The 19,153-nt window shown below is 43.2% G+C and overlaps 1 protein-coding gene and 1 pseudogene across 2 annotated transcripts in view; both read left to right on the forward strand.

Annotated features, from left to right (window-relative positions):
• The window catches only part of TRUB1 (TruB pseudouridine synthase family member 1), a 50,576-nt gene extending 40,633 nt beyond the window's left edge, over positions 1 to 9,943 (forward strand). The window contains exons 5-8 of one of the 2 annotated variants that reach the window (XM_056120597.1): positions 1,020 to 1,092; positions 2,914 to 3,053; positions 6,985 to 7,041; positions 7,745 to 9,943. In XM_056120597.1, the coding sequence (XP_055976572.1) occupies positions 1,020 to 1,092; positions 2,914 to 3,053; positions 6,985 to 7,041; positions 7,745 to 8,004 (530 nt within the window). In that variant the 3' untranslated portion in view covers positions 8,005 to 9,943. Of the gene's footprint in view, positions 1 to 1,019; positions 1,093 to 2,913; positions 3,054 to 6,449; positions 6,577 to 6,984; positions 7,042 to 7,744 lie in introns of those variants that run through there. The other variant, XM_056120598.1, reaches the window with a different exon arrangement.
• An 8,275-nt stretch (positions 9,944 to 18,218) lies between these two features.
• Positions 18,219 to 18,328, forward strand: LOC130029987 (uncharacterized; annotated as a pseudogene).
• The last annotated feature ends 825 nt before the right edge of the window (positions 18,329 to 19,153 follow it).

Raw genomic sequence — 19,153 nt, forward strand, 5'->3', positions numbered from 1 at the left:
CCTAGCAGTGCTCAGGGGATCATACGTGGTGCCAAGGATAGAACTGAGGTCTACTGCATGCAAGACCAAGTGCCTTATCCCCTGTCTTCTCTCCTGACCCCCGTTTATTTAAAAATAGATGTTTTTTAGGCCCCACTGGCTAGTGCTCAGGGGCTATTCGTAGCTCTGCTTAGGAATGACTCCTGGCAGTGTCAGGACCATGTGTGTGCAGGGACAGAGCTGGGCACAGCACGTGCAGGGCCTCGCCCCTGATCCCATCGTTTCTGGTCCCCTCAGAGCCATTTCTATAGCTTATGAAGCATTTCTTTTGGGACTTAAGTATATATAAGATGAATTCTTTTTGTTAGGGGAAAAAGATTGAAGTGAAGGGAATTTTTTCATTAATTTTGAGCAATTAAACATTTTTATCCTTTCTCATGAGTGTATTTTCATGCATCTCCACAAGGTAAGATTTGGATGATAATTGTAGCACTGTCCTCCCGCTATTCATCGATTTGCTCGAGCGGCCCCAGTAACCTCTCCATCGTGAGACTTGTTACTGTGTTTGGCATATCGAATATGACAAAGGTAGCTTGCCAGGCTTTGCCTTGCGGGCGAGATACTCTCAGTAGCTTGCCAGGCTCTCCGAGAGAGGCAGAGGAATCGAACCTGGCTCGGCCAGGCTGGCTGTGCACAAGGCAAATGCCCTATCGCTGTGCTGTCACTCCAATAATTATACACACACACACACACACACACACACAAATATGTATGTGAGTGGATATATATGTAGAGACAGAGAGAGAGAGAGAGAGAGAGAGAGAGAGAGAGAGAGAGAGAGACTGGAAAATGACTCAAATGGTAGAGAGCGTTCTTAGCATGTGTGAGGTCCTGAGATCAATGCTGCCCCCTCCTCCCCAGCACTGCTTTGTTGGAAAAAAATTTTTTTAAATCACTTTTCAAAGCTTCGGTACTGTGAAAATAGCACGATGATTTATGTGATTGTTTTTGGTGTCACATCTTAAAATCATTTTTGGCAGATAAAATCACACAAGAAGATATCGAAGGCATTCTGCAGAAGTTCACGGGAACTATCATGCAAGTCCCTCCACTGTGAGTGCAGTTGGTGAATGCGACCGTCTTGTCTCGCTTCATTTTCCTGTGAGCTGTTAACAGCCCTCGCAGGGGACAGTGGGGCGGTGTCATACTTTGGTTGGGTGGCAGGGTTGGCTTTAAATCTGGCATAACGGTGACCCCTTTCCTTACGGGAGAATTTAGACGGAACGCAGAGTTCATTTGTGGCCTTCAGAGGAGAGGGTGGTTTCCCCGCAGCCTGACGTCTGTCCTTTCACCAGGCTTTGCAGTTACTCTGGTGATGGCACGGGCGCTTGGGAGGTTCTGGAGGGACCTCCTGGTTCCATTGGCTCCAGGTGGGCCTCCTGCCCCAAGCCAGATGTTGGCTTCTCAATTCTCTGCGGCAGATGAAGCAGATTGAGCTTTGTAACCTGTTAGTAGTGCAAGTGTATTCCTTTTATCACTTAATCACATTTTTATGAACATTCCCATGTCAAGCAAATCCCTTTTTGTTTTAAGCGGCTGGAATGGCTGTAAGATATGTCAAATGATAATTCTTTTAAAATTTAGTATTTCATACTTAGTAATCTTGGGTTTTTTTTTTTTTTGTTGTGGTTGGGTTTTTGTTTTCGGAGCATTGCAATACCTATGGTGAGTGTTAAGCCCGGGATTTTGGGTTCCCAAGCAGTGAGGCAGACAGAAGAGACATTAACTTGATAATGCAAAAGCAGTAGGAGTTTTATTCCACTATACTGGGGTCAACTATCTCACCCACAGAGTGATCTCTTGATAGCAACCCCGACTTCAGGCAGCAAGCAGTTTATATAGAGTTTGATCATATAAGCAGTACATGCCTTATTGTTTCAGAAAAAAATTTTCAAAGGTGTTTTGGCAAGTGTCTAGGGGAACTGTGGTCAGGCAATAGTTAAACAGTAGTTTCTAGTAACAGTTCATGGTTACATAAGCTACTCATTCTTTCAGGGTTAACAAAAGACAATTTCTGGGGCATTTTGACTGGGGCATAGTGATTGATTGAGCCCACTTGCTGGGCCCAGGAACTTTCCCAGGTGGGTTCAGGTTGGCTAGTTACACATTTGTTTCATTGCTGGGAAACCGAGACTGTTTCAGTTCCAGAACTAAACCTGAGGCCTAGCTGATTTTGCTGATTTCTGCCGCCTGTCATGGCCTCAGTGACTGAGGACCTCACACTCCCTTCCAGTGATACTTTATCTTATACCTCCAACGTAAAGATTCAAAAAATTTAGCAGCACCCGAATAAATGTTCTTTGGGTGCATTTTGGTTCAACTAATCATGTTTATGTTTATTCTTTGTAATTGCTTCGTTTCACTTTAATAATCATGGTTATTATTAGATTTGAATTCTTTTTTCTTTATTGATTAAGGTCCTAAGATTATAATACCTTTCAGAACTTTGAGAGTCCTAGGGATTGCGTGGTGCGATAAAATGTTATCACACAAAGCTAGGTAGGATCTCTTAAGTAGGTCACAATCATTATTCACCTTTTGGAAACTCCATTGTATGAAAAGGAATATTAGAACGGAAACTATTTCTAGGAAACACAGATCAGACCCCTTTGGGGGTGAGGCTGCAGGGGCCCGGCCTCCTGGCTGGGTTCCAGAGTCACCTCGAGGAGCTGCAGGGACATTTGTGTGAGCTCTGGGCCTGACACCGTTTGGGGATAAAATAGAAGGAAAAAAAAAAACTGCTCGTTTGCTTTCGAGAAGAATTTTCCACTTGAAGGGCTGCCCAGTGAGCCTTTCTGTCCGTGCCAGAATCTGGAGTCGCTCTTTGAGTCCTCTCAGTTTCTCCTCAGCTCTCTCCCTCTCTCACCTTGCAAGCTATTCGGCACTGAAGAAAGACGGACAGAGGCTCTCGACGCTGATGAAGAGAGGGGAGGTGGTGGAAGCCAAGCCCGCCCGGCCCGTCACGGTCTACAGCCTATCCCTGCAGAAATTCCAGCCGCCGCTGTTCACGTTAGGTAAGAGGCAGGGTTGGGGAAGTGTGTTTATGTCGGAGCGCTGCCCCCCGCCCCCCACCCCGCCCGACTTTGCCAACTTTTGTGTCATTGGAATGAATCCCTCGCATGCTGGGAAAATGTTTTAAATTCAATTCAAGAAAAATTAAGATTTGTTGATAAAAGTAAAAAAGACCCTCCCATTGTTCATCGATTTGCTCGAGCGGGCCCAGTAACGTCTCCATTGGAGACTTTGTTGTTACTGTGTTTGGCATATCGAATACGTCTTCGCGGGGAGCTTGCCAGGCTCTGCCGTGCGGGCGAGATACTCCTGGTAGCTTGCCGGGCTCTCCGAGAGGGGTGGAGGAATCAAACTCGGGTTGGCCATGTTGGCTGCGTGCAAGGCAAACACCCTACCCGCTGTGCTATCGCTCCAACCAATAACAAACATTTGCTAATTCACTAACCAGATAAAATTAACAAAAACCATACTAATCAGCAAAACTATCAACTCTTTATTTTCTGGAACTACAAATACTATTCAATACATTGTAAAGAGAACCAAAGAAAATGACTTAATATCTCCATTTATTTCAAGGTTATAAGCAAATAATTTTAACAAGTTCAGCTTTTTTTTAAAAAGAAAGAGCAATGATATAAATAAGGTTGCAAATTATACAGAATTTCTTCTTAATTCCCAAAAGCTTAAGAGCAGGAGTGAAGGGTAAGTTTAAATATTTTTCTTACCTTGGTCCTTATCTAATGTTCTCTACTCAGTGAACTGCACAGTCACATGACCAATATTAAAGCCCAGAAAATTTCTGAATATGCTCTAGAAATCTCTGATGCCCACCTCCTGCCTTATACTTTGTTAATGTGGAAAATGTTCTAATACAGTGGATACTGGAGGAAAAGGGCACGGGGTGGACAGAATGGGCAAAGGGGTCACTCTGGCAATGGGATGGCATCAGAACTTTGGTGGTGCTGGGTACCAAACCCGGGTCGGCTACATGCAAGGCAAGCCTTACCTGCTGTGCTCTCTCTCTAGCCCCTATTTTACTTTAGTGTAATTAAAATAGGAAATAATATACCTTTAGAACTCTGTAGAGTTGTCAAACTATTTTTTTTTTAATTTCACTTTTTTTTTTTATCAAGACACTGTGATTTACAAAGTTACTCCTAGCTGAGTTCTGGGTTTACTGTGTTCCAGCACCAGCGTCAACTTCCCCTCTGCGTGTTACCAGGTTCCTTCCCTCCCTTCTCTCTGACTTTTATAGTTGATGCTCTGCCATCTTACATGTGCTTGTGCCAACCTTATTTGCTAGAACTCGCTCCTTGCCATTCAGTTTTATAGTTGCCATTAATTTGTCCTTGAAAGCAGCATTCGGGGGCCAGAATGTGGCTCAGTGGTAGAGCACTTGCCTTGTACGTGTGTGATACCCTGAGTTTGAGCACTTGAACTGAAAAAAAAAAAATCGAATGAATCAAGGAGCGGTAGGGCATTTGCCTTGCACACAGCCAACATGGCCAACCAACCCCAGTTCGATTCCTCCGCCCCTCTCAGAGAGCCCGGCAAGCTACTGAGAGTATCTCGCCCACACGGCAGCGCCTGGCAAGCTCCCCGTGATGTATTCAATATGCCAAACACAGTAACAATAAGTCTCATGATGGAGACGTTGCTGGGCCCGCTCGAGCAAATCAATGAACAACGGGAGGACCGTGACCGTGACCGTGAGCAAGAAATTCTAACCTTTGAATGATTTTTTTTTCCCACCTCTCCTTTTTTTGTTGCCTCTAAGCTGTGGCTGTGGTACCCGGGTTGAACCCAGGGCCCGGTGCATGGCAGGCATGCCCTTTGAGCTAGCTCCCTGACGCTGATCATACTTAGTTTCATAGTTTTTACTAAGTAGGATTCCTTTTAGGAATATGATTCCTTTTTCTCTAACCTTTATTTTTTTTTTTCCATTGGAATTGTTATTTAACGTCTGTAAGTTCCTTGGAGAATACTTGGTTTTGAGGCTGGAGCGATAGTACGGCAGGTAGGGCGTTTGTCTTGTATGCCGCCAACCCAGGTTTGATTCCCAGCATCCCATATGGTCCCCTGAGCACCGCCAAGAGTAACTCTGCCGGGTGTGACCCAAAAAGCAAAAAAAAAAAACAAAAAAACAAAAAAACAAACAAACTTGGTTTTGTGAGAGTCAGTCAGTAGAACTGAATTTGCAGGGAGGTGGGGAAGGTGAGGGGTGGGATGGGAAGGGATCTTGAGGTTAGTGGGGGGACACTCACGCAGATGGTGGGTGTGGAGTGGGGACCTTGCATGCCTGAAATTATTACTGGTGGTATTGTAAATCCTGGTGCTTTGATAAAAAATGAGTGTTGGGTGAGGTGCTTCTACAGTTAAAAGAAAAAATAAAGAAGTTATTCCTATTCCTGCTCTGCTTGAACGAAAGAAAGAAAGAAAGAAAGAAAGAAAGAAAGAAAGAAAGAGAGAGAGACTGATGATAAAAAATATTTTACTTGATTCTATGAAAATGCAGCAGCTGGCCTGACACCATAGACATTATCTAGGAAAGTAAGAAAAACTCAATTTTCCCATTTCATTTAAATTGTAAATACTTAATTTACAATTCATTGAAGATTATAATAATCCCAAAGATGTCTGTTCACCAAATAGAGTGCAAGAATGTTAGCAACAATTTTTTTTTTTTAATCTCAGCAGTGACTACCCTTCCTCCCCCCAACCTTGAGCCTCTGGGGGGTGGGAGGAAGAATTAGAGGTCAGGGAGATGATTCAAGGGGCTAGAGTACATGCAGGGACCTGGGTCCAATCCCTGGCACTGCATGGTCCCTTGAGACCACCAGCTCTAACTCCTGAACAGGGTGTCTCCCAGGGACCCGCCTTAGTAACGCTGGGTTTGATCCCCAGGTCTCCCCTCCGAAATATTTTTTTTTAATCTCAAATACTTGCGTTTTTATTAATTCCACCCAAAGACCTTGTTGTATAATAAGTCTAAAAACAGCTGAAGGTAGTGCTTTTGTGTGGAAAATGCAGTGCTTTCTCTTTTCCTTTCCTTTCCTTTTTTTTTTTTTAAAGGAATGTCTTAGGGGCTAGAGCAATAGCACAGTAGGTAAGGCATTTGCCTTGCACATGGCCGAACCGGGTTCGATTCCCATCATCCCATATGGTCCCCTGAGCACCGCCAGGAGTAATTCCTGAGTGCAGAGTCAGGAATAACCTCTGTGCATGGCCAGGTGTGACCCAAAAAGCAAAAAAAAAATAAATAAAAGGAATGTCTTATAGATAAACAATAATGTAGAACCCTGTTAACTAATAAAGTTATGCCATCCCATGCGGAGATGTTTACATTTGCATTCAGTTTGGGGACATTGTAATTTTAAGTTATTTTGCATTTCCTTTAGGAATAGTTCCAAGAGAACATTTACAGATGCTGTGCTTGTGGGGTCTGTCACCCCAGTCTAGCTCTCGTCACTCATCAGGGGCTTTTAGTTTGTTGTATTTTTTAAAAGTATTTTAACAACCTCCAGCTTATGGTACTAAAACAAATACGATGACCATTTAAATACTGCTACATGAACGAGATGTGCAGTTCTGCAGAGATTTTTTTAAAATCTCCAGCCCCTAATAGCAAAGCTGCTATCACTAACGATTTGGGATCTATGAAATGAACAAGAATGAAGTATTAAAATGCTGTATCTTGCCAGTTAATTTAAAATGTGTTCATGGGTTTTTGCTGTTTGCTTTCTCCACACTCTGACTTTTCAATCTCACAAACACATATGCTCCTGGATGAATAATTTATGTTTCAGCACATAAATATTTTATCACTCAATTGTTTGCATAGTGCATTTTTACATTTGTTTGGGGGCATCATTTCTATGTAAAGTGGATTTCATAGGAGGTTAGCAATTTACCATGTCACTGTTAACATTCCAGATGTTGAATGCGGAGGAGGTTTTTATATCAGAAGCTTGGTCAGTGACATTGGCAAAGGTAAGTATAAAGACGAGTCCCGAATTACCATTTGGAGAGTAATAGTCCTTTTTGATGAGAAGAACTTTCTGGGTTTTGTATCTCTTGAGGACTGATTTTAGGAATTATACTCTTGCTGCCTTCAGCTCTTGATAGCTTGTGGGTTCATAGCTATCCACATCAGCAGATGCAGTGAAATGCTTGTACTGGAAGAGAAAGGGAGGAACAGAGAATGAAGAAGAGAATTATGAATGTAAGCGCCAAAGTTTTTCCAAGCACAGTACTTTTAGAAGAATAAGAATGAAGGTTTGTCCTTTGAAAAGTTATTTTCAATTGATGCACATCAGATTTCTTGGTTCAGCAGACATGGAAATTGGGAGTTCTGATCCCGTCATTTGCTGGCAGTTGTGACTGTCATAGGTCAGAGTAGGTCATCTGCGAAGTGAAAGTAATAGTTACCTCGTGGGAATGCTTCCTGGGTTAAGTAAGCGTCTGCAAATTCTTGCAGACTTTAAGTCTGTAGGAGGTGGGCTTTTGATATTATTGTGATACTTAATCATCTCTTAATCTCAAGCCTCCTGGTTCTTGAATTATGAACGTCTTTACGTTGGGGATGGTTTCGAGAGGTGCAAATTGAATTCTTCTGTCATTTGAGAAATGATGGGCTGTGAAACGCTGACTCATGTATGTTGTGGATCTTTCTTTTCACCCTCTGTCGCCGTAGAGCTCTCTTCCTGTGCCAGCGTGCTAGAGCTGATCCGAACCAAACAGGGGCCATTTACCCTAGAGGAGCACGCCCTTCCCGAGGACAAATGGACCATTGATGACATTGCACAATCTCTCGAGCATTGCTCTGCTCTTCTGCCAGCAGAGTTGGCACTTAAAAAATCCAAACCAGAAGAGTCCAGTGAGCAAGTTTTGAGCTGTGAATATATGACTCTAAATGAGACCAAGGGAGAGGAGGATGTAATTAAGACATCTTAAGACTGGCTTGGGATCCCACCATGAGTGCCGTTGACACTTGGATCCTGTGTGCAAAATGACAAACTGTGCAAAAGACAAACTTTTTTTTTTTTTGCATGAAGAAAAAAATGCGCATTGTTTACAGTTTCTATATTGTACAGTGTGCCTGCGGTGCATTATGAATCGCCTTGGAGTTGTTCAGTGTTTTGCTGTACAATGAATTTTCCCTTTTGATTGTAATCATGCTGTGAGGTTAGATTCAGGAAAGTCAACTTTCTGATTTTAATCTCTCTGCGAAGTCTTTTCCTGTGAAAGAGTTGAGCACATTTTTAATCAATGAAAAAAGAAAAGAAATATGAACTACTTGTTTCTTTGGTGTCATAAAAGTGACATGAATGTAAATCAGTGTGTTTTGATCTTATTTGAGCTGCTTGGTGGCTTTATTGTATTGAAATCCTTTGTTTGAAAAGGCCATTATTGAACTCATATGTTTTGGAGCATTTATGGTTATCAGTGATTTCTTTGATGAGTCTGCACTTCCCTGGGTTTGTTTAGATCTGGGAAACAAAGAAACTTTTATAATAAATATTTGTAAAATGAATCAAATCATTGCTGCTACCGTGAATGTGATAGAGATAAATGAACTGTTTCACTAGCTACACCTCTATTCTGCTGTGAGTGCAGAAGATACTTCTGTGGTGTATATTTTGGCAGCTATGAGATCTTTTCCTAGTGATTTTAGCAACACAACTGACTGTCCTATAATAAGTTACTAAAGTAATGTGATTTTTTTAATTGAACTGAAGAAGTTGTCTTCAGTCAACAGTTTCTTTTCTCTTTTCCCTCATATTTAGATACTTTTTGAGAGGGCTTTTCTGCCCGGGACAGTTTTTTCAGTTTGCTCTTTCAAGTGATGCTTATAGATGATGAGTGAGCTGCTCCGTCTACCCAGTTACTCTCTTGCACTAAAAATTCTAACATGTTCGTCTCAGAGATTTTCATTTAGACAGCCACTGAAAGTGCTCTGTCCCTCTTTACCTTCATTTTGAAATGTAGTCACTTCCACAGTAGTAAATCTCATATGTAATGAATGCTGCATATTTTTATTTTGGGAAAGCAATCTATTTTGCAGTCTCTAGAAATATTCAAATCCCACGCCACTTTTTCTTTTTAAGTTTCAAAAGAATCAGTAAATAGTTCATAAAACATAAATTTTGGGGATTTTTAGAGCATTTTATCTTTTAAAGGTGGTGGCCTTTAGGTTTTAAAAATATGTTAAATATGCAACTTTAAAATGGTTTTATTTATGATTAATGTAATTAAACTTAATATAAAAAGATGGATTTTAAAAGAGCATTTTTAGCATGTTAGCGCACGGGACTATTGGAACTAATTGTTAATCTGTCAAAAATGATGAGGAAAATCATTGGACGTAGCGATACAGTCTGTAAAATGCCAAACGCATAAACTCAATTGAAAGTTTGCAATTTCACTTTTTCCTTTCTAGTCTCCTGCGTTGCGTCTCAACCACGGTGGCACAGGTTACAGTACGTCTCCCTGCGCTGCCAGTGAAGCTCGAAGAGAGGAATGTTTAGTTTTTCAAAACATCGGGGCATTTGTGCTCTGTTTCGCAACTTAAAAGTTGGCAGAGAATTTACTAACGAAGGAAAAAGTAGAGATTGTTTGCAAAGACAAGACTTTGGAAAATGGTCACCTTCGTTCATATTGAACACACTGAAGGAAGTATTGCCAGATGGAAATATGACCCCCTAATCCCGACGCAGTGGTTTTTAGAACTTCAGTTTTTAAAAAATTTTGGTTTGGGGCCACACCCAGTGATGCTCAGGGGTGACTCCTGGCTCTGCACTCCTGGCAGTGCTCAGGAATCTTTTGAGATGCCCGGAATTGAACCCCCCGCAATAGCCTTACCCACTGTACTATTGCTCTGCCCCCAGAACTTCAGTTTTTATAGTACCATGTTATTGTTATCTATTTCCAATTGTATATAATTTTGCTGGTCATTTTTAAATGTTATTTAATTATGATTTTTTTTTTTTTTTGGTGGTGCCAGGGATCAAACCCCAGTTTCATGCATGCAGGGCATGCACTTCTGCTGCTTCTTCACATCCCTGGGCCCCTTGTTTGTTGGTGATAATTTTACTATTAGTTCACAACTAAACTGGTTTCCTATTGTTGAATATTTATTTTCAATTTAATTTGATTGTTACCTTGTATATTATTTATTTAAGCCATTTTCCTGTTGTTGATTGCTTATTATCTGTAGTTTTGTTGGGATAAATTCAGGAAGTGGGATTATTGAGTGGAATGATAGAAGTAACTTGGAGATTCCTAAGCTGTTTATCTTTGCCTTGTTGCTTTCCCAAAGAGTTGTGACATTCTACAGTGTCAACCCTGAATATATCGTTTCAGTAAAAGTTTACAACTTTTTGTCGGGGTTTTATATGTTGTGGCTAATTAATAATTCTGAGAGTTCAACATTGCTGTAATTTGCTTTTGTGTGGCTTTTTTTGTATACTGTGTTCGTTTATATGAATAAATGTCACAATGGTTTCTTTAACATTTCTGAGTTATTTGTGTAGTGAATGCTTGGCAGGATTATTTTCTTGATCTGTAGTCTGTTTTATTTTCATTTTTGCTAATGAAGTTTATAAGATTTAATTTTTTATGGTTGGATAGATTTTTGAGTATGCATGAAATTTATTGACACTTCCAAATATTTTTCATTTTCATGGGCAACTGAGACTAATTCAGTTGTTCAGTAGCACTCAGTAATCATTCATAAAATAAGTGTTTTCTTCTGAGAATCTGGTATTTATAAAATAAAATGTTTAAAAATTTTTAACCGAAATATTAAATATATTTTCTTACGTATTTCTATCATAGTATAATAAAGTTGTTCTAGTTAAAAGCAAAGCATCTATTAGAAATTCCTGACAATGTTTCAACCTATAACACATATCTTCATTTTGGCACTTTGTAGTATTTTTAGTAATATTTCTGAAAAATATTGTCTAAAAAGTCATCTGAATTGGTCACAGAAAATTATCTACAGTTTTAAAACTCAAGAGCATTAAAGTAGTACAAATTTGCTATCTACTAATTCAAATTTATGGTATTTGAATAAGGGCTGTATTTCCATTTTCTTCTACTAACTAGATCTTTTCTTGTAAAGTATTTGAATTAATGCTTGCTGTATTGACCTATCATCAGAAATGATTCATTATGTAAGAAAAAATGCTTTATATTAGGTCATTAGTACATTTAATGCCTCTGAAATTTGTCATCAGACTTAGAATGGGCATAAGGATGTTCAATTAATGGTGAATTGTGTTTTTTTTTTCCATATAATTTACTATACTTGATGTATGAGTAGAAAAAAAAGTGATTCAATAAGCGCTCTGAGATATTAAGACATTTAAAATAGAAAATCTAAAGTTTATGCATTGAACTATGAATGTTAAATTTAAGCAGACTTAAAACTTTTTTTTAAAGTCGTGTAGGCAGCTCTTAACAAAGGATAATTTAATATCGTTTGCTAAGCACTACATGGAAGTGGATCAGTAATACCAACATATTTTCAATTTGAGTTACATTCTTTTTATGCCTAGGAGTATTTCATATTGGTGATACCAGCAGGCAAGTTAAAGAAATTACTCTCTTGCTATTCTTGCCCATTGTACTTAAAATATAACTTATTAAGATTCTCCCTACTATTATCTTTTTTGATTTAAGCATATACCCCTTTGATCTTTTCACGTTTCAGTTCCAATTTGATTTTGAACCCATATCTGGCAGAGCTCAGAGTCTGCTCTTGACTCAGTTCTCAGGGGTCACTCCTGGTAGTGTTTGGGGGCCCAGGTGGTTACTAGGGGTGAAACCTGGGCCTCCTACATGCACAGCATGTGCCAGCCCAGGACTCTGTCCCCAGCCCTTGGCCTCAGACTTTTTTCTTCATAAACAGTAGACCTATGAGGATATTTATTTATAGTTATTCTGTAGTTATTCTGCCCAGAAACTGTTCTTTAGAAACCTGAATTCATGAACCTGAACTGTTCATTAATCCTGTAAAATCCTTACCTTTCATCTCTTTGTACATTGCATCTTCTTTAGTTTGCTCATCTGGTTTTTGTTTGGGGGCTGGTGGTCCCTAGGGCTTACTCCTGGCTCTGGATCACTCCTAGGTGGGGGGCTACCCCGCAGTTGCTCAGGACTTGCTCCTGGTTCTCACCTTAGGGATCACTCCTAGTGATGTTCAGGGGACCATATGGGGTGCTGGAAATCTAACTCTGGTTGTCTGAGTACAAGCAAGCATCTTGTCCACTGCACTATCCTTTCGACCCCTCATCAGTGCTCTTGAACTGGGAAACTATGCAAGACATATCAAAGACGTCTCGAGGACGTGGTTCCAGCCTCACGAACTTCTGTGACTTGAAGTGAGAACTCAAGAAATGTACATATGACAAGGTAAGTAGAATACAAGACAAAACACAAAACACAAAGGATGGGTGAGTGGTATTACCAGCAAGTGCTTGATGTTTAGTGCAAACCAGGTCAGGCTCCTGAGAACTAGAGACAGGAAGTCCTTGACCTGGTAAGCAAGTGGGGCCTTGAACGATAAGAGAGAGGGCAAGGGTGTGTGTGTGTGTGTGTGTGTGTGTGTGTGTGTGTGTGTGTGGTGTTGGTTGGTGGGAGGGCGTGGGGGAGGGAGACAGGGAGGGTTCCCTGCAGAACTCTCTAGGTGCTAGGTAGAGTCAGCCAGTGGAGAGGGGAGGCTGTGGGGTGATGGAGAGCAGGTGAGGAGTTCTTGAGGGCTAGAAGGGCAGAGAGGCATTAAATGAGGCTTCGCACTGCTTGGAACCTGGAAAGGCAGAGCCGAGTGTCATTTCAGAGGACAGACCCGCTCATAGGGCAGCGCTGCTTTAAGGATCTTGGTCTAGCAGTGGTGGGTGGCAAGAGCTGAAGAGAGAAACGGGAGGCAGGAAACTCAGGATTGAGTCTAGCGCAGTACTCCTGGGTGGAGGCAATGAAAACAAAACCCAACTAGAGTATTCCCAGCTCATGCGTGTTTGGACAGAAAAATTGATGGTATCAGTAACCTACTGGGTAATTGGGGGCCAAGAAATTAGAGGGAAAGAATGATTAGCCATGGCCATCTAACAGTTGTCCTTAGAGAGAAAGAATCTGAATTTTCCTATAAAAGTATAAGCATGAGCTTGGTTGACAGCAAATGTGCTTCCAATGGCCGTGAGTTCCCGTGTGAGCAAAGAGGGTGCTTTTTCGAGAAACCCCGGCTCTCCGCAGGTGGTTGGTGTGTGGAATTTACTCTCTAGTTAGGGGTTCCCAATTAGGCCTTGTAAATCACGCCTGTGGTTGTGAGCACGGGCTCTGGAGTTGTTGATTTTTCAAGCTCTACTGCTTATCTCCAGCTATTAATACCTTAGGCAAGCTAATTAACTTTCCTGCACCCCAGTTTCCTCATTTGCAGATTGAGGAAAATTAACAGTTGTCGACTTCAGAAAATTATGAACGTTTAAATGAGGTCAATCAGGTGGAGTGTTTATCATGATTCTTAGAACTTTGTAAATAGTAAACAGAAGCAAATACCATATGCCTCATTGATATGTACGAGAGGGATACATTTGAGATTCTCATGATTTATGGATTCAAATTAGACACTTCAATGATGCTTTATAAGCTATTGTTTGAGCCGAGACAAGAATTTCCTGACAGCACAGATGATTAAATGGGGCAGTCGACTCTTGATGAAAATAGGAAAGTGTTTCAGAGAACAAACCTGGTCACCCTTTGTCTATTGAATGTACTGAAGTCAACTAAACAGACACACGTGCACACACAAACACATATACGTGGGGTCATTGATGAAACCCTCTCCTTTATGTACTAAGCTCTCTTTTTTACATACTGTTGTTTGGCCCAACAGTCCCCTGGAAGTAGAAGGAACCCGTTCTTATCATAATTTGGGGGTGAGGGGATTTGACATGACATGGAGGGTTGGGATTAGCTGCCAATAGTCTCAGAAAGGGTGGCAGAGCTGGGATTCTGATTCCATCTCTGTCCATTGCATCTGGAGAGCAGTGATCGGACACACAGATGTTCAGTGGGCAGACGGAAACCTATACTGTGGCACTAAGGTCTATCCAGGAATGAAAGCAGAAAGCAAGACATCGGTTTCTGCTACGACATGACAGTGGGTCCTGTGGTTTGGGATGGAGCGTTCAGAGAAGGGGGGGAGGGGGCAGTTGGATTTGGGTGAGATAACCGCATCTGGTCCTGAGCGGATAGAAAATCCCCTAGATGGAGTTCAAAGCAAAGTTCCGAAGTGAGTAAGGGGCTGGTGACAGGGATTAATAAGGAAAGGCTCAAGCAAACATGAGGAACTCAGCTAGCAATGACTAAGGCAAGATCAACTAGATATATGCAACTATCGATTGTGTAAACACGTAAAAGGAAGATGAATGATTTGGCACAAGGCATGGGGTGGGGGTGGGGGTGTAGCAGACAGTGATGGGATGGAAATTTAAGCTGGGTTTGTGGGAAAGTTTCTGAAAATCCAATAAGACGATACCTAGGGTCTAGTTTGCCCTAACGAAGCTGTGGAAATTCCATCTGTGATTTTTTTTTCAAATCTCCCTGGGAATGAAGCTCTCGGTGATAGAAGCAAATTCTTATTAATTTGGTCATCTGTGAGTACAGGATCATGGTTATCTAAGAAGAAGTCATTATTTTTTTTTTATAGTTACTCTGAAATGTGTAGGTTAGAGAACCACCAGAAGAGACTGCTTTAAAAATAAGGAAGGAAAGGTGAGAGTGAGGAAGAAAGTAAAGCAGTGGAGAAAGCCAGGGGAAAGAAGAGAAAAGGGAGGAAAGAAAGGAAAAAGAAAAGGAATTGAGGGCAGGAATTTAAAGGAATTGAAAGAAAATAGGTGGGGGTCACACCCACCAATTGGCCCCCTCGTGCCCTGTAATCCCATCAACGGCCAAGACTCAGAGACTATGAAAACCAGCTCCGGGAAGAGAACAGTACAGTCTCCTGCCCCCGCGCCTGGCTGTCCTCGCCGGGGCCCCTTGGAGGGGAGCGAGTTGAGCTTTCCTCCCCGCCCCGACCAGGGCTCCGGCAGCCGAAGACCTCCAGGACCAGCCACCACCATGCTGAGACCACTCTCCGCACACCTGAAGATACCGCACACCTGAAGTTACCGGCAGAGGAACAAAGGCAAGCGGGTCCCGGGGCTGAGATCTCCAAGCCTACTTGGATTGGGGCCGAGCATCCTCCACCCAGATCCTCCGAATTCCAGTAGGCGAGGGTCACACCCACCAACTGGCCCCCTGGCGCCGTGTAATCCCATCAATGGCCAAGACTCAGAGACTAAAAACCAGCCCCCGGAACCGCGCAGCCGCATTTGCTGCCACGCAACATCTTATTATTTAATTCCTACTTTGGGCAAAGTGGCAGGCTACCGAATGTAACCTGCCCACAGGGCAGAGTCTGGCAAACTCCCCGTGGCGTACCCAATATGCCAAATACCAGTAACAATGATGGGTCTCATTCTCCTAAAGAGCCTTGAATATAGCACTTTCTTAAAAATCTCAGGGCTAGAATGAAGGAGACGTTACTGGGGCCTGCTCGAGGCAATCGACAAATAACAGGATGGTCGTGATTCGTCGTGAAAGAAAATAAAAGGTCTGCCAAGTGTGAGAAAAAGTTGGTAATTAGGAACCAGATAATGTCAAGTCAGAGTTTTCTCTCAACCAGTGTGTCTACTTAAGTACATTCCTAACCAAAGTTTATGATTATCTTTTCTTGAACAAAACCCCGAAGGGTATTAAGCCCTGAGCACTGTGAATAGGGAAGGCTGGACTAGGGATGGGTAAATGCTCTGTCCACTGTCTCGCTTTCAGTCGTGGGGATTGGACTCAGGCTGAAGGACTCTTCTAAAACAAAAGCTAGAAGTCCAAGAAAAGTCTTGGGATTGTTGGACTCTTGTGGAAGCTTCAGGATGTCGGTCTGCCACGGTGATGGAGCCGCAGTGCAGCAGGGCTGGGCACTTGCTTTGCACACAACCAGCCGGGTGGGTTAATCCCAGCACCCCAGGAGGTCTTCCGAGCCCTGCCCAGAGTGATCCCTGAACCCAGAGCCGAGAATAAACCCTGAGTGCTGCTGGGATGTCCCTCAAAATCCAGAGCTGAAAGGGCAGAGAGCAGAATTGGGCACCGCTAATCCCCTGCTCTCCTTTGCTTCCTTAAGGCCCACCTGCCTCTTAGGTCAAATCCTGTTGGGAAAGAAGCTGGTTGCATTTGAAAAGTAAGAGGAGGGATCATTGTTAAAGGAAAGTGAATGATTTCAAAGCTCAGCAAAAACCTCTAGGAAGCTGAAGTTGCAGAGAAAAAGAACAAGTCTAGCCAGCTGGTGGGTCCCTGGCAGGAAATTTGGAGAGCTGGTGGCATGCAGCCTTTGGGTCGCCCCTAACGTCCCTTAGAGAAATCTTAAGAGTGCGTCTGAAATTTCCCGCGGGCAATGAAGCATGACTGCACACCCAGGGCTCGGGAATCTGTCGTGTTTGAATTTCTCCCTGACCACTCATCTAGGTTGACAGAGGACATAGGGGATGGGCTTGTGCCAGCTCAACGTGACCAGAAGCCCCAGCTACTTGAGCTGCCCACAAACAAAGCTGAAACTATATGCTGGAAAAGTCAGGCCAGGTGCATCTTGCAGACAGTCTTTCTCCAACCCCAGGTGACTTTGTTCAGTTCCACTGAGTCTCTTTTTTTTTTTTTTTAATTTTTATTAGTGAAATACCATGAGGTACAGTTGTAGACTTACAAATTTTTGTGCTTGGATTTCAGTTATGCAATGATCAAGTACCCAGCCCTCCACTAGCGCCCATTTTCCACCACCACGGGCCCCAGTATCCCTCACACCCCCATCCCCACCATCCCACCCTGCCTCTGTGGCAGGTCATTCCCTTTTGTTCTCTCTCTCCTTTTGGGGGTCGTGGTTTGCAGAAGAGACAATGAGTGGCAATCATGTTTGGTCTATAGTCTACTTTCGGCATGCTTCTCCCATCCTGGGAGGATCCTCCCAACACCCTTTATTTGGTGCTCCCTTTTGTTCTCTCTCTCCTTTGGGGTGTTGTGGTTTGCAAAAGAGGCATTGAGTGGCAATCATGTTTGGTCTATGGTCTAGTCTCTTACCTGGGCTCTGTCAGGCTCTAGAATAAGGCTTCTTCACCTGCAGCCTCGGCCTGATGGCCCCGTTCTTGCGCCTTGTATCAGCAAGGCTATTGTGTCATTTCACTGAAGCTGCGGAGTAAGATCCAGTAAGCACCAGCCTTGTTCGTTCCCACTGTATCCAGAGTATCTGCTACACCCTGGGGCCTGTTGTAGACATTCGCCACCAAGGATGTGCTACTGTGCCCGCAGTCCTGAGCCTGCTCTCTCCCGGGCCCTCTGCGCCGTTGTCTGCCCTGAAGGTGGTGTTCCACCATTGTCCACCCAGCACCTTTTCACATCTTGAAGTTCAGAAGAGTGAAGGCTTCATTTGGAAGATCCCTACCATTTCTTTTCACTGATTTATGTTTTATTGTTCCTCCCTGCTATGGTAGTTGCTTGCTTTAGCTCTAAAGGTAGTGTGCGCACACGTGCGCACACACACACATGCACACACACACACAGGTTGCACAGCTAGGTCATGGGGGGCCTCAGACAGTGGAGCTGCATGGCGGCACCGGCAGAGCCCTGGGGACCAAGTTCAGCACATGCAAGCCACATGGAAGTCACACGCACCACCCCATGTGTGCAAGGCCGCCCAGGAAACCCTGAGTCATCTCCTAGCCCCAGGCTGTCCTTTGTTGGTGGTCTGGCCAGAATTAGGCCTGCCTCTTCTTGGTTTACTGCTCTAACTATGGCATCCAGTTTTATCATTTACTCCCCCCTCTAACCCAGCTTTTCTCCCTGGTGGGCCTACGGTATCCATCAAGGGTATAAAAGGTAAAGGTAAAGGCCCTCCCGTTGATCGTCGATTTGCTCGAGCGGGCCCAGTAACGTCTCCATTGGAGACTTTGTTGTTACTGTGTCTGGCATATCGAATACTCTCGGTAGCTTGCCGGGCTCTCCGAGAGGGGTGGAGGAATCGAACTCGGGTCGGCCATGTTGGCCGCTTGTAAGGCGAATGCCCTACCCGCTGTGCTATCGCTCCAGCTTCTCGGCCTTTTGGCTAAGATCAAGTGTAGTATCTGTTCTTATCAGTTTAATCAAGGGTATATAGGTGAAAAATGCATAAGTGGGGGGGGGGGGGCTACAGCAACAGACTGGTGGGCCCAAGCTGTAGGGTGGGGGCACTGGAAGCAAACAAGATTAAAAGGGAGGGGTTCTCATAGCACCCAAAAGGAGAGAGAACAAAAGGAATGCCCTGGTGGAATGCAGGGTGGGATGGGGGATATGGGGGGTGGGAGGGATACTGGAATCCGAGGTGGTGGGAAATGGACACTGGTGGAGGGATGGGTATTTGATCATTGTATAATTGAAACCCAAGCATAAAAATCTGTAAGTCTACAACTGTACTTCATGGTGTCTCACTAATAAAAATTTTTTTTAAAAAGGGGGGGTGGAGGGATTCATAGTCTGAAAAGCATTAAGAATCCTTGGTCCAGCCCCTCAGCTTTGGGTTCATTGAAAGCAATACAGTTTTCATTCTGTGCTTGGCACTGGTATCTTTAGATAAATTATGGGAGCCCAACCCAAGTACGGGAAGGAACTGAGGACTCAGTAAGTTGAGATGGTGAGTGAAGTGGGGTGCTGTCCACTCATCATGTGTTGACCGTGTGCTCTGACCTAACCCAATCCTCTGGGTAGGAAAGCATACAGAGAGCCAGGGGTGGAGCAGTCATGACATCAACCAGTATGGTATCATTGGTCCTTCAAGAGGGAAACTCCCCACCCTCCCATTTCTGGTTTTTCGGGCCAGGGAGATAAGTAACCCGCTGATCCATGTTAGAAATATTTATTCCACTCTCCTAAGTTGCCTCTTATCTTTAAGAACCTAAGAAAGAAAAAAAGATTAGCTGCAACTTGTTCTAATTTGTGAGCATGTATCCTGTTTCAGGAGGACATGGAATTGGATTACTTATTT

The sequence above is a fragment of the Sorex fumeus genome, unplaced genomic scaffold, assembly GCF_029834395.1.
Source record: "Sorex fumeus unplaced genomic scaffold, SorFum_2.1 ptg000043l, whole genome shotgun sequence".
In the NCBI taxonomy this organism is placed as follows: domain Eukaryota; kingdom Metazoa; phylum Chordata; class Mammalia; order Eulipotyphla; family Soricidae; genus Sorex; species Sorex fumeus.